The sequence below is a fragment of the Leptodactylus fuscus genome, chromosome 3 (assembly GCF_031893055.1).
Source record: "Leptodactylus fuscus isolate aLepFus1 chromosome 3, aLepFus1.hap2, whole genome shotgun sequence".
NCBI lineage: Eukaryota > Metazoa > Chordata > Amphibia > Anura > Leptodactylidae > Leptodactylus > Leptodactylus fuscus.
The window spans coordinates 245,764,042-245,780,156 of NC_134267.1; the positions used below are offsets into that span (position 1 = coordinate 245,764,042).

The following is a 16,115-nucleotide window of genomic DNA, read 5'->3' on the forward strand; positions in this document are numbered from 1 at the left end:
GTAGGTGGCTGGGGGCTCTTCATCACCCACCATTTGGGAAAGTACAGTGCCTAACTGTACATCAGAGGTGTCAGTCTGAACCATAGATCTTCCAGACCCAAAGCACACTTTTTTGGTTTGGTTGTTAAACCGACTGCTCAGAGGGAATCTAGTACGGCTTGAACTTTTTATAACTGGCTTTCTCAGTCTGCACTAAAGATGACAATGTCCTCCAGGTAGGATGAAGCAGACCCTTGATGGGGCTTAAAGACTCTGTCCATCAACCTCTGGAAGGTCTCTGGAGCCCCATGTAGCCCAAACGGCATTGTCACATATTGGAACAAACCATCTGGGGTGACAAATGCAGTTTTTTCCCTGGCCTCTTTAGTGAGCGGCACCTGCCAGGACCCTTTGGTTAAGTTGAGGGTAGAGAAATACCCGGCATGTCCCAACCTCTTGATTAACTCATCGACTCTGGGCATCGGGGAGGCATCAAAGTTTGAAACTTCATTCAGCTTATGGAAATCATTATAGAACCTTATGGAACCATCTGGCTTAGAAATCAAAACAATGGTATTGTACCAGTCACTCTTGGACTCTTCAATTACCCCAAGTGCCACCATGTCCTTGCCCTCCTCAGATATGACTTGTCTACGAGCTTTAGGTACCCTGTACGGTTTTAGATTAACCCATACCTGAGGCTCGGTGACAATGTCATGTTCTAGCAGATAGGTGCGTCCAGGCGACTCAGTAAACACATCAGTATTTCTCTGCACCAACTCTCCTGACTCCTGTTTCTGGGCCTCAGACGGGGTCTCTGCTATTTGCACTTTGGGTGCAGCCCTACCAGGAGTAGTAACCTTATAGGGGCACCTACTAACGCCAACACCTCCCTGTCCTTCCAGGGTTTAGTACATGTATATGGTATATATGTTCGGGTTTCCTCTTGCCCGGCTGGTACCTTATAGATTACTTCTCCCGCTCTTTCAATAATCTCATATGGCTTTTGCTTTTTGGCCAGAAATTTACTTTCTACCATGGGAACCAACACCCGATCACCGGGACTAAAGGTCCTAAGTTTAGGCATTCTGTTATAGACCCGGCTCTGGGCCATTTGGGCCACTCCATATGTTCCTTCACAATGGGCATTACCGCTGCAATTCTGTCCTGCATCAGGGTAATGTGTTCTATTACACCTCTGTAAGGAGTTTGGTCTTGTTCCCAGGTTTGGCCATGTCTAGGAGACCATGTGGGTGTCTACCATACACCAACTCACATGGGGATAAATCTCTGGAGGACTGGGGGACCTCTCGGATTGTAAACATTAAATAGGGCAGTAGGCAATCCCAATCTGTACCATCCTTAAAGGGGTTTTTCGGGCAGAAAATCTATTTTTTAGAAAGGTCTGTTAGTGCTAGTGATGGTTAATAAGTACACCTATATACCTTTAACAGTTTTGGGGGTGATTTCTGGGTGTCTCTGGTTGCTTCTGCATCCTCTTCGTTTGTTTACATGCTTTTAACTTCCTGGGTAGCTGCTGCACTAACTCCCTCTCACTCGGTCCCCCCTCCTCTATCATAAAACTCTCTGTCTCACTAAGCCTAGCCCCTCCCACTGACTAGCGATCCTGCCCATTACTAGCCCCCCCACTTTCTCGCTAAGTCTATCAATCTCGCCTATCACTAGTCCTTCCCACCCTCCCCTGTCTCCATGACTAACCTATTCCATCCACTGCCAAAAGACAGGAAGACACGGTAAGTATTGATGGGGATAGGGAAGAGCAATGGCGACGTTCCGTTTCAAAAGTGGTGAAATGGAACGTCACTGGATTATCTGAAAGTGTCCCTGGAGCAGTCATGTGAATTATAGAATTTTTTAAATTGAAGTAAATTAGAAATTAGGTGGGGGAGGGAGGTTAGGGGTTAATTATCAGTTTATCCTGGACAGCCCGTTAAAGGGTTTATATTGACCCTCTCCACTAGGCCATCTGTATGGGGGGATATACAGTGTAGGGGCCATCTGTCTGGGGGGATATACAGTGTAGGGGCCATCTGTCTGGGGGGATATACAGTGTAGGGGTCATCTGTCTGGGGGGATACACAGAGGGTCGCAGGTGTATAATTGTCAGGAGCTTACACATTTCTTTCATTACCTTGGACATAAATGGAGTCCCTTGGTCAATCGGGATCTCCTTGGGTAGACCTGTACGAGAGAACATATAAAAGAGCTCCTTGGCAATTAACTCATCCAAAGTCTCCGGGGTCCGGCCTCAGGGTATCATGTAGTATAATCTAACACCACTAGTATATACTGATGACCCCTAGCAGGACCTACCAGGTCCATGGCCACTCTTTCATAGGGTACCTCTATAATGGGTCGGGGTACCAGAGGCCTCTTGAAGTGTGACCCCGGGGCGGTTAGCTGACACTCGGGGCAGGAGTTACAATACTCTCGCACATGTCTATCTACACCCGGCCAATAGAAACATTGTAGAATTCTCTCTTTGGTCTTCTCATATCCCAGGTGTCCTCCTAAGACAGGTTTATGTGCCAAATCTAACACCACCCTCTGATAGGGCACCACTAATTGCTCAATTTCTCCCCATATTTGGGTCACCTTATACAGCAGGTCCTGGCTCATGGACATATAGGGGAGCTCCTTATCAGCCCCTGGATATTGGGGTTCACTATTTACCACTTTTACGTTTCCTCTGGCCTGAGCCAAATCAGGATCTCTCATTTGAGTAGTCCCAGGACACCTCGTGCTCCGGCATCTGGGGAACACCCTCCTGACCTTCAGCATCACCAGCTAACACAGACAGGGGGGGATCATTACCATCTGGGGTCCCCCTACAGCTGGGGTTTCCCTGTCAGGATCACAAGGTTCAGGGGTCACCTTAGGCCAGACATTATTCACATTCTCAGGACAAGGCGGCTTCTGCTTTCTCCACATATCCCAGAACAGAGGAAAATCTCCCCTATAATCCCCTACGGAACAGGGACTTATTTGGACAACGAGAAAAACAGGGACAGAATAAAGATAGAGGAACGGACAAGGGGGAGTGTCGTAAATAAAGAAATCGCACAAAATTATACTAAGTATAGCAGCGCAGGTCTGGAGAAGAGCAGAACAGGAAAGAACAGATAGAATTGTCCAAAGCCATGAGGCTAATGCCGAAACCAGAGAAACATAGAAGAAACCATCCCCTAATAATAGGAAGAACTCCGCATAGGAAATAATAAGAAGCAGAACAATGGGCTGAACTCATCGCACCATCAGGCCTGTCATCAGTGGCCCCGGCCTGGAGACATCAGCACCGACCTCTGCCCACTGTCAGCAAGTATATATAACACCGCAAGTGCACGACGACACGAACAATCCTCCAAAATTACAGAGATGGCTGAAGATTAATGATGTGACAGGGCGGAGAGGAAGGATTATGGGATGTCAGAAGAAATCACAGGAAGAACTACGAGAGAATATCCCAACGTGGAGCTGCACTGACTCCATAGAAACCATAAACCCCGCCCCTAGTGACATCATCACAGATCCTTCATCCTTCTCCTGAGCTCCGCCCCCATGTACTGGTCACATGATAGCGGTGACATCATCACAGGTCCTTCAGCTCTTGCAGGTCCTGCTCGGTGGTCAGTGCTGTTGTCTTGTTCTCTCTGTTATCAGCCATTACCCCAGGCTATAGATATATATATATACTGTATATACAGCAGTGACTGCTCTCTCTGTTATCAGCCATTACCCCAGGCTATAGATATATATATATACTGTATATACAGCAGTGACTGCTCTCTCTGTTATCAGCCATTACTCCAGGCTATATATATATATATACTGTATATACAGCAGTGACTGCTCTCTCTGTTATCAGCCATTACCCCAGGCTATAGATATATATATATACTGTATATACAGCAGTGACTGCTCTCTCTGTTATCAGCCATTACCTCAGGCTATAGATATATATATATATACTGTATATACAGCAGTGACTGCTCTCTCTGTTATCAGCCATTACCCCAGGCTATAGATATATATATATACTGTATATACAGCAGTGACTGCTCTCTCTGTTATCAGCCATTACCCCAGGCTATAGATATATATATATACTGTATATACAGCAGTGACTGCTCTCTCTGTTATCAGCCATTACTCCAGGCTATAGATATATATATATACTGTATATACAGCAGTGACTGCTCTCTCTGTTATCAGCCATTACCCCAGGCTATAGATATATATATATACTGTATATACAGCAGTGGCTGCTCTCTCTGTTATCAGCCATTACCCCAGGCTATAGATATATATATATACTGTATATACAGCAGTGACTGCTCTCTCTGTTATCAGCCATTACTCCAGGCTATAGATATATATATATACTGTATATACAGCAGTGACTGCTCTCTCTGTTATCAGCCATTACCCCAGGCTATAGATATATATATATACTGTATATACAGCAGTGGCTGCTCTCTCTGTTATCAGCCATTACCCCAGGCTATATATATATATATATATATATACTGTATATACAGCAGTGACTGCTCTCTCTGTTATCAGCCATTACCCCAGGCTATAGATATATATATATACTGTATATACAGCAGTGACTGCTCTCTCTGTTATCAGCCATTACCCCAGGCTATAGATATATATATATATACTGTATATACAGCAGTGACTGCTCTCTCTGTTATCAGCCATTACCCCAGGCTATAGATATATATATATATACTGTATATACAGCAGTGACTGCTCTCTCTGTTATCAGCCATTACTCCAGGCTATAGATATATATATATATACTGTATATACAGCAGTGACTGCTCTCTCTGTTATCAGCCATTACCCCAGGCTATAGATATATATATATATATACTGTATATACAGCAGTGACTGCTCTCTCTGTTATCAGCCATTACCCCAGGCTATAGATATATATATATATATATACTGTATATACAGCAGTGACTGCTCTCTCTGTTATCAGCCATTACCCCAGGCTATATATATATATATATACTGTATATACAGCAGTGGCTCTCTGGCTGCTCTCAGGACAGGTAAGATGACATCGGTATATACAATATAATATAATATATCGCCCCCTTCTGGTCTATCGTACAATATTATACATATATATATATATTGCCATGGAGATTCCTGGTGTCTCTGGTTCGGGGCTCATCGCTCCTCCTGCCTCAGACATCACTAGACGAGCCCTGATGGTGGAGCCTGGAGATGATCGCTCTGTGCCCCCCATTGTATTCAGCTCTATCGGCCTCCTCAGGACATAGACTTACACTGGGGACTAGAGATGAGTGAGTAGGTCGTCTATCGAATATTACGGTATTGGAAATACTTGTACTTGGTGGAATACCACGCGGTAAACGCAGTAAATATTCGATTCCCCTCCCACCTTCCCTGGCGCTTTTTTTTGCACCAATAACTGTGCAGGGGAGGTGGGACCGGAAGTAGGTATCGCAAAAAAAATAGGAAAAAGTCATTGGCTGGCGAAATCAGGTGACCTCTACTCTATAAGAATAGCGGGTGTCAGATTCGGGTCAGATGTGACTGTGAATTAGAGAGGGAGAGACGTTCTGCAGGGTTAGAGAGGAATTAGCAATATACAGGCAGCAATCTTATAAGATCGAAACTTACATCTACCACTGCTGAAGATTGTATATACACCATCAGTACACCTCTGTATATATACTACCATCTGTACACCATCAGTATATATACACCATCTGTACAAACAATCTTTTTGCAACTAATTTAAGCCAGGTGAGGGGCAGCCAGCAGTGTAGATGTGGAGGCAAGCTAAGCAGGAAAAAAGGTGGCTACAGGCAGAGGCATGGACAGAGGCACAGGACAGCTGCTTCAGAGAAGCCAGGCCAGAGCAAGCAAGGCTCAAGATGTTCCCTGTCCTAGCCACTCACAAAAAACTCCCCCATCGAGGCCATGTTCCTCGATGGTATGGAGATTTTTCAACATATGCGCAAAGGACAAACTGAGTGCAGTTTGAACACTATGCAACTCAAAACTGAGTAGGGGCTCTGAGAAGAGCAACCTGACCACCTCTGTCATTGGGAAGGCAAGCACTGGACTCAATGAGAGAGAGCAAACGCAGGACAATTGTCATCCGGCGTTGCCGCCACTGCCTCTCCCACTGTTGCCAGTGCTTGCGCTGCAGTCCAGACCACCAGCCAGGACACCTGTACTTCTGCCAATGCCACTTTGTGGAATTCACCCTCATCCTCCCCTTTTCCTGCCTCTGCTCCATCATGCGCCTCTTTCCAGCCACTCCCAGGCATTTGATCGCAGGCAGAAATACAGCGGAAGCCACTCACATGCCCAAGCCTTAAACGGCCACATCTCCAAACTGCTGGCCCTGGAGATGTAGCCGTTTAGGCCTTCCGTGACCTGATGGCAGCTGCGGCACCTCGCTATGCTGTCCCTAGCCATCACTACTTCTCCCGGTGTGCCGTCCCAGCCTTGCACCAGCACGTGTCCCATAACATCAGGTGGGCCCTGAGTTCCGTACTTTGCACTAAGGTACACTTGACCACCAAAGCGTAGACAAGCGGACAGGGACGCTACATCTCACTCACGGCACACTGTGTGAATGTAGTGGAGGCTGGGACCCAAGATTTCTGACAGGGGCTCTTACAAACTCTCCTCCTCCGCCGTAATATCGACCCCAGCTGCAAGCTGGAAACGCTGAGCTACTGGTGAAAGTGCGGCGCTTGTACGCCCACTTTCGTGAGTCTACAGTAGCCGCTGCTAGCCTGAAACCCCTCCAGCAACGCCTCCATCTGCCTAAACACCGGCTGTTGTGCGACGTCACCACACGATGGAACTCAACATACCACATGTTGAGCAGGGTGTGTGAGGAGAAGAGACTTTTGATGGAGTACCATCTCCAAAATACAATGGTTCCTCAAAGTCAGCTCCCTTAGTTTCTCAACCATAAGTGGCCATGCATGGGAGACCTATGTGAAATCCTACAGGTCTTTGAGGAGTCCACCAAAAGGGTCAGATGTGATGACGCATTATTGAGCGTAACCATCCCGCTCCTGTGTGTAATGCAAAAATCCATCATCACCATCAGGAATAACGCATTGTATGCTGAGGAGTTGGGGATAGGAGCAGACCCATCCCAGCAGGATAGTCATGGCACACTCCTGTCCGCTTCTCAGCGTGTAATGACAGAGGAGGAGGATGAAGTGGCAGGTGATGTCATTCTCACACACGAGGCTAGCGGGGCAGTTCAGTGCATCCCATTGCTTCAGCGCGGATGGGTGGAGGATATAGAGAGTGACCCTTCCGGTGGCTGCAGCACAGTCATGCCAACTAACACACTGGCACACATGGCTGAGTTCATGTTGGGCTGCTTTTTTAGTGACAAACGTATTGTACACATCATGGAGAGCAACCAATACTGGATTTTTGCAATCCTCGACCCCCCGGTATAAAAATAATATACCGTCTTTAATTCCGGTAGAGGGGAGGACAAATCGCATGAGTGATTGTCACAAGCAACTGGTGCAGAATATGATGGAGATGTTTCCATCAACCCTCGTTGGTGGCAGAGAGGAGAGTTCCTCATAATATTAGGCTCCTACAATCCTCAATTCATCCCATGGTGCCAGCAGAACCAGCTCAGGATTAATGCTGGGAAGACCAAGGAGATGGTGGTGGACTTTAGTAAACGGAGAGGTGCTCCGACCCCGGTGGAGATCCAAGGAACATGTATTGAGATAGTCAGGACCTATAAGTATCTGGGTGTGCTCCTCAATAATAAACTAGACTGGGCTGATCACCTGGAGGTGCTGCACAGAAAGGGCCACAGCAGACTCTACCTGCTCAGGAGGCTGAGGGCCTTCGGAGTCCAGGGGACACTTCTTAGGGCCTTCTTCAACTCTGTGGTTGCCTCAGCCATCTTTTTCGGTGTGGCCTGCTGGGGAAGCAGTATATCAACCAGGGACAGAAATAGACTTGACAGGCTGATTAGGAGGGCCAGCTCTGTCCTGGGGAGCCCCTTGGACCCAGTACAGGTGGTGGGTGACAGAAGGATACTGTCTGTGGTGACCTCCATGCGGGAGAACAAATCCCACCCCATGTATGGGACCCTGATGGGACTTGGCAGCACTGTAAGCGACCGTCTGCTTCACCCCAAGTGTGAGAAGGAGCTATCGCAGGTCCTTCCTTCCAACCGCGACCAGGCTGTATAATCTACATCAGACCAAACGAAGATCACTCTGCACAGAGAACTAATGATTATGAGGATGACCATGAGGTCTTCCTCTTTCTCTTCTGTTTTTTTCCTTAGCTGCCATGGACTCCTAGTATATCTTCTCTTCTCAGCTTATCTGTGTCTACGTCTGTAACATATTACTCTGTATTATCCTGTATCTGTATTACTAGGCTGCTGTAACACGCTGAAATTTCCCCAAGGTGGGACTATTAAAGGATTATCTTATCTCTTAAAGAGCCTAATACTCTGCTCCTACAAGGCTCACCTCACCCCAAGGACCTGAAGCTAAGTTTTGGAGGTCTCATCACACACACACAATGACAGTTAAGGGTGGGGGCTGTTGGATTTCCCCCTTGCCTATGCCATCTGTGGTTGTCGTGGGCAACGTGATTTAAAGGGGTGCATAATAATGTTACTTTAGCTTAAAAATTTAGCTTTCTATCCCTACTAATGTAGAGAAAAGAAGGTTTCCAGGTATTTTTCCACTTTCATAGAGGTTCTATTGAGTTTGGAGTGTCTAGTTGATAGGCTGTGATGTTGGGGTAATACAGTGACTTGGGCATGTTAGATGCCCCCAGACATGCTCCCCCTGCTGTCCCAGTTGCATTGCAGAGGTGTTGGCATAATTTCCTGAAGTGCCATAGTGGACTTGGTGACTCCAATTGGTCGAATTTTCGTTTCTCCTGAAACGACAGTGTTTTTCCCATAGACTGTAATGGAATTCGATAAACGATCAAATAGTCGAATATTGAGGTCTACTCAAATCGAATTTTCGAATATTTCACTACTCATCATCTCTAATGGGGATAGCGGGAGAAGGCCTGATATGTGGACTGTCCTGCTGAATCCAGAAAGGCTGAGAGGGGCCCCTGCTGCTATAGGGCCTGGTGTAGGGGCACCATGTATGCTATGGTTAGAGCGTCCCTGACTACAGACAGTAACAGGAGTCAGACTGGGGGAGGGGACAGGTGAGGGCAGTGGGGAATGTAGAGGGCCCGGTCACAGCTGTAATGTAGAGGGGCCCGACAATGTCAGCTCATACATAGACTAAGACTACACATCATTAGGATTGAGATTTCTGGTGCTGAGCTCCGGGTTTCTTTCCATTATAGCTGTGAACAGGCCCCTGATGGCAATATAGCCAGAACTTCAAAGATGGTGGCCCTGGTCAGAAGATGGATCTCCCGATCTTATACTGATGACCTATCCTAATATAGAATATGAATGTCCTGGAACAACCTATAAGAAAGATAAGATAATCCTTTACTAGTCCCACCATGGCAAAATTCAGTGTGTAACAGCAGCAGATAATACAGTAATATATTACAGGACAGATACAGACAAGCTCAGAGCAGATAGAAGATACCAGAAGTCAGAGAACTAAGAAGAGAAGACTCAGGAGCATGTAGTTCTCTGTGCAGGAAAGACAAGGATCCCAAACAAATGCAAGTCACATGATGTGGCCCCTGAAGGATTTCGGGCCCCTCCTCTTTCCTGCATTACTAGATCCTCCAGCTCATCCAGTTTCCTCCTCTTCTCCTCCAGACGCTCCTTCTCCTGAATGACCCACCAAGGATGGACAAGGACAGGACTGAGATCACCAGAAGAATATTAGACTTCACCTTGGAGATCATCTATCTGCTGAGCGGAGAGGTATCTGTACTACATTTCTATCATGTATCTGCTGAGCGGAGAGGTATCTGTACTACATTTCTATCATCTATCTGCTGAGCGGAGAGGTATCTGTACTACATTTCTATCATCTCCCTGCTGAGCGGAGAGGTATCTGTACTACATTTCTATCATCTATCTGCTGAGCGGAGAGGTATCTGTACTACATTTCTATCATGTATCTGCTGAGCGGAGAGGTATCTGTACTACATTTCTATCATCTATCTGCTGAGCGGAGAGGTATCTGTACTACATTTCTATCATGTATCTGCTGAGCGGAGAGGTATCTGTACTACATTTCTATCATGTATCTGCTGAGCGGAGAGGTATCTGTACTACATTTCTATCATCTATCTGCTGAGCGGAGAGGTATCTGTACTACATTTCTATCATCTATCTGCTGAGCGGAGAGGTATCTGTACTACATTTCTATCATCTATCTGCTGAGCGGAGAGGTATCTGTACTACATTTCTATCATCTATCTGCTGAGCGGAGAGGTATCTGTACTACATTTCTATCATCTATCTGCTGAGCGGAGAGGTATCTGTACTACATTTCTATCATCTATCTGCTGAGCGGAGAGGTAACTGTACTACATTTCTATCATCTATCTGCTGAGCGGAGAGGTATCTGTACTACATTTCTATCATCTATCTGCTGAGCGGAGAGGTATCTGTACTACATTTCTATCATGTATCTGAGGAGAAGTATCTGTACTACATTTCTATCATGTATCTGCTGAGCGGAGAGGTATCTGTACTACATTTCTATCATCTATCTGCTGAGCGGAGAGGTATCTGTACTACATTTCTATCATGTATCTGCTGAGCGGAGAGGTATCTGTACTACATTTCTATCATGTATCTGCTGAGCGGAGAGGTATCTGTACTACATTTCTATCATCTATCTGCTGAGCGGAGAGGTATCTGTACTACATTTCTATCATGTATCTGCTGAGCGGAGAGGTATCTGTACTACATTTCTATCATGTATCTGCTGAGCGGAGAGGTATCTGTACTACATTTCTATCATCTATCTGCTGAGCGGAGAGGTATCTGTACTACATTTCTATCATCTATCTGCTGAGCGGAGAGGTATCTGTACTACATTTCTATCATCTATCTGCTGAGCGGAGAGGTATCTGTACTACATTTCTATCATCTATCTGCTGAGCGGAGAGGTATCTGTACTACATTTCTATCATCTATCTGCTGAGCGGAGAGGTATCTGTACTACATTTCTATCATCTATCTGCTGAGCGGAGAGGTAACTGTACTACATTTCTATCATCTATCTGCTGAGCGGAGAGGTATCTGTACTACATTTCTATCATCTATCTGCTGAGCGGAGAGGTATCTGTACTACATTTCTATCATGTATCTGAGGAGAAGTATCTGTACTACATTTCTATCATGTATCTGCTGAGCGGAGAGGTATCTGTACTACATTTCTATCATCTATCTGCTGAGCGGAGAGGTATCTGTACTACATTTCTATCATGTATCTGCTGAGCGGAGAGGTATCTGTACTACATTTCTATCATCTATCTGCTGAGCGGAGAGGTATCTGTACTACATTTCTATCATCTATCTGCTGAGCGGAGAGGTATCTGTACTCCATTTCTATCATGTATCTGCTGAGCGGAGAGGTATCTGTACTACATTTCTATCATCTATCTGCTGAGCGGAGAGGTATCTGTACTACATTTCTATCATCTACCTGCTGAGCGGAGAGGTATCTGTACTACATTTCTATCATGTATCTGCTGAGCGGAGAGGTATCTGTACTACATTTCTATCATCTATCTGCTGAGCGGAGAGGTATCTGTACTACATTTCTATCATGTATCTGCTGAGCGGAGAGGTAACTGTACTACATTTCTATCATGTATCTGCTGAGCGGAGAGGTAACTGTACTACATTTCTATCATGTATCTGCTGAGCGGAGAGGTAACTGTACTACATTTCTATCATCTCCCTGCTGAGCGGAGAGGTATCTGTACTACATTTCTATCATCTATCTGCTGAGCGGAGAGGTATCTGTACTACATTTCTATCATGTATCTGCTGAGTGGAGAGGTAACTGTACTACATTTCTATCATGTATCTGCTGAGCGGAGAGGTATCTGTACTACATTTCTATCATCTCCCTGCTGAGCGGAGAGGTATCTGTACTACATTTCTATCACGTATCTGCTGAGCGGAGAGGTATCTGTACTACATTTCTATCATCTATCTGCTGAGCGGAGAGGTATCTGTACTACATTTCTATCATCTCCCTGCTGAGCGGAGAGGTATCTGTACTACATTTCTATCATCTATCTGCTGAGCGGAGAGGTATCTGTACTACATTTCTATCATCTATCTGCTGAGCGGAGAGGTATCTGTACTACATTTCTATCATCTATCTGCTGAGCGGAGAGGTATCTCTACTACATTTCTATCATCTCCCTGCTGAGCGGAGAGGTATCTGTACTACATTTCTATCATGTATCTGCTGAGCGGAGAGGTATCTGTACTACAGTTCTATCATGTATCTGCTGAGCAGAGAGGTATCTGTACTACATTTCTATCATGTATCTGCTGAGCGGAGAGGTATCTGTACTACATTTCTATCATCTCCCTGCTGAGCGGAGAGGTATCTGTACTACATTTCTATCATGTATCTGCTGAGCGGAGAGGTAACTGTACTACATTTCTATCATGTATCTGCTGAGCGGAGAGGTATCTGTACTACATTTCTATCATGTATCTGCTGAGCGGAGAGGTAACTGTACTACATTTCTATCATGTATCTGCTGAGCGGAGAGGTAACTGTACTACATTTCTATCATCTATCTGCTGAGCGGAGAGGTATCTGTACTACATTTCTATCATCTATCTGCTGAGCGGAGAGGTATCTGTACTACATTTCTATCATGTATCTGCTGAGCGGAGAGGTATCTGTACTACATTTCTATCATGTATCTGCTGAGCGGAGAGGTATCTGTACTACATTTCTATCATCTATCTGCTGAGCGGAGAGGTATCTGTACTACATTTCTATCATGTATCTGCTGAGCGGAGAGGTAACTGTACTACATTTCTATCATGTATCTGCTGAGCGGAGAGGTAACTGTACTACATTTCTATCATGTATCTGCTGAGCGGAGAGGTAACTGTACTACATTTCTATCATCTCCCTGCTGAGCGGAGAGGTATCTGTACTACATTTCTATCATCTATCTGCTGAGCGGAGAGGTATCTGTACTACATTTCTATCATGTATCTGCTGAGTGGAGAGGTAACTGTACTACATTTCTATCATGTATCTGCTGAGCGGAGAGGTATCTGTACTACATTTCTATCATCTCCCTGCTGAGCGGAGAGGTATCTGTACTACATTTCTATCACGTATCTGCTGAGCGGAGAGGTATCTGTACTACATTTCTATCATCTATCTGCTGAGCGGAGAGGTATCTGTACTACATTTCTATCATCTCCCTGCTGAGCGGAGAGGTATCTGTACTACATTTCTATCATCTATCTGCTGAGCGGAGAGGTATCTGTACTACATTTCTATCATCTATCTGCTGAGCGGAGAGGTATCTGTACTACATTTCTATCATGTATCTGCTGAGCGGAGAGGTATCTCTACTACATTTCTATCATCTCCCTGCTGAGCGGAGAGGTATCTGTACTACATTTCTATCATGTATCTGCTGAGCGGAGAGGTATCTGTACTACAGTTCTATCATGTATCTGCTGAGCAGAGAGGTATCTGTACTACATTTCTATCATGTATCTGCTGAGCGGAGAGGTATCTGTACTACATTTCTATCATGTATCTGCTGAGCAGAGAGGTATCTGTACTACATTTCTATCATGTATCTGCTGAGCGGAGAGGTATCTGTACTACATTTCTATCATCTATCTGCTGAGCGGAGAGGTATCTGTACTACATTTCTATCATCTCCCTGCTGAGCGGAGAGGTATCTGTACTACATTTCTATCATGTATCTGCTGAGCGGAGAGGTAACTGTACTACATTTCTATCATGTATCTGCTGAGCGGAGAGGTATCTGTACTACATTTCTATCATGTATCTGCTGAGCGGAGAGGTAACTGTACTACATTTCTATCATGTATCTGCTGAGCGGAGAGGTATCTGTACTACATTTCTATCATCTATCTGCTGAGCGGAGAGGTATCTGTACTACATTTCTATCATGTATCTGCTGAGCGGAGAGGTATCTGTACTACATTTCTATCATGTATCTGCTGAGCGGAGAGGTATCTGTACTACATTTCTATCATCTATCTGCTGAGCGGAGAGGTATCTCTACTACATTTCTATCATTTCCCTGCTGAGCGGAGAGGTATCTGTACTACATTTCTATCATCTATCTGCTGAGCGGAGAGGTATCTGTACTACATTTCTATCATGTATCTGCTGAGCGGAGAGGTGTCTGTACTACATTTCTATCATCTATCTGCTGAGCGGAGAGGTATCTGTACTACATTTCTATCATGTATCTGCTGAGCGGAGAGGTATCTGTACTACATTTCTATCATCTCCCTGCTGAGCGGAGAGGTATCTGTACTACATTTCTATCATGTATCTGCTGAGCGGAGAGGTATCTGTACTACATTTCTATCATGTATCTGCTGAGCGGAGAGGTATCTGTACTACATTTCTATCATCTATCTGCTGAGCGGAGAGGTATCTGTACTACATTTCTATCATCTGTTGTCTCTCCATACACAGGAATACTCACTGGTGAAGAAGACATCGGGGGACTGTGTGGCCCTCAGCAGTCGGGGCCCCATCACAGAGCCAGGAGGAGGAGGGAGCAGGAGCCGGGGCCCCATCACAGAGCCAGGAGGAGGAGGGAGCAGGAGCCGGGGCCCCATCACAGCCCCTCCCCCTCTCTCCCTGATACATGAGCAGAAGATTCTAGAACTCACCAACAAGATGCTGGAGCTGCTGACTGGAGAGGTGACACTGCTGGGAATGCTGGGAAATTCTCCAGTAACAGCACTGGAGGGGGAGGGGTGATGACTGTATCATTGTGTTGTCAGGTTCCTATAAGGTGTCAGGATGTCGCTGTCTATTTCTCCATGGAGGAGTGGGAGTATTTAGAAGGACACGAGGATCGGTACAAGGAGGTGATGATGGAGGACCCCCGGCCCCCCCGGACATCACATGGTAAGAGGAGATATATATATTATATACAGACCCCCGGCCCCCCCGGACATCACATGGTAAGAAGAGATATATATATTATATACAGACCCCCGGCCCCCCCCGGACATCACATGGTAAGAGGAGATATATATATTATATACAGACCCCCGGCCCCCCCGGACATCACATGGTAAGAGGAGATATATATATTATATACAGACCCCCGGCCCCCCCGGACATCACATGGTAAGAGGAGATATATATATTATATACAGACCCCCGGCCCCCCCGGACATCACATGGTAAGAGGAGATATATATATTATATACAGACCCCCGGCCCCCCCGGACATCACATGGTAAGAAGAGATATATATATTATATACAGACCCCCGGCCCCCCCGGACATCACATGGTAAGAGGAGATATATATATTATATACAGACCCCCGGCCCCCCCCGGACATCACATGGTAAGAGGAGATATATATATTATATACAGACCCCCGGCCCCCCCGGACATCACATGGTAAGAGGAGATATATATATTATATACAGACCCCCGGCCCCCCCGGACATCACATGGTAAGAGGAGATATATATATTATATACAGACCCCGGCCCCCCCCCGGACATCACATGGTAAGAGGAGATATATATATTATATACAGACCCCCGGCCCCCCCGGACATCACATGGTAAGAGGAGATATATATATTATATACAGACCCCGGCCCCCCCGGACATCACATGGTAAGAGGAGATATATATATTATATACAGACCCCCGGCCCCCCCCGGACATCACATGGTAAGAGGAGATATATATATTATATACAGCCCCCCGGCCCCCCCGGACATCACATGGTAAGAGGAGATATATATATTATATACAGACCCCCGGCCCCCCCGGACATCACATGGTAAGAGGAGATATATATATTATATACAGACCCCCGGCCCCCCCCGGACATCACATGGTAAGAGGAGATATATATATTATATACAGACCCCCGG

At 45.8% G+C, this 16,115-nt stretch overlaps 2 protein-coding genes across 2 annotated transcripts in view; one reads left to right on the forward strand and one right to left on the reverse strand.

The window, feature by feature from the left end:
- Window positions 1-16,115, reverse strand: part of LOC142198436 (uncharacterized) — a 308,715-nt gene that overhangs the window by 256,972 nt on the left and 35,628 nt on the right. The gene's annotated exons all lie outside the window — the stretch shown is intronic.
- Window positions 9,785-16,115, forward strand: part of LOC142198387 (uncharacterized) — a 297,722-nt gene continuing 291,391 nt past the window's right edge. Inside the window, exons 1-3 of the mRNA XM_075269402.1 lie at window positions 9,785-9,916; window positions 14,682-14,912; window positions 14,996-15,122. Coding sequence (XP_075125503.1) covers window positions 9,839-9,916; window positions 14,682-14,912; window positions 14,996-15,122 — 436 coding nt within the window. The 5' untranslated portion in view covers window positions 9,785-9,838. The remainder of the gene's footprint in view (window positions 9,917-14,681; window positions 14,913-14,995; window positions 15,123-16,115) is intronic.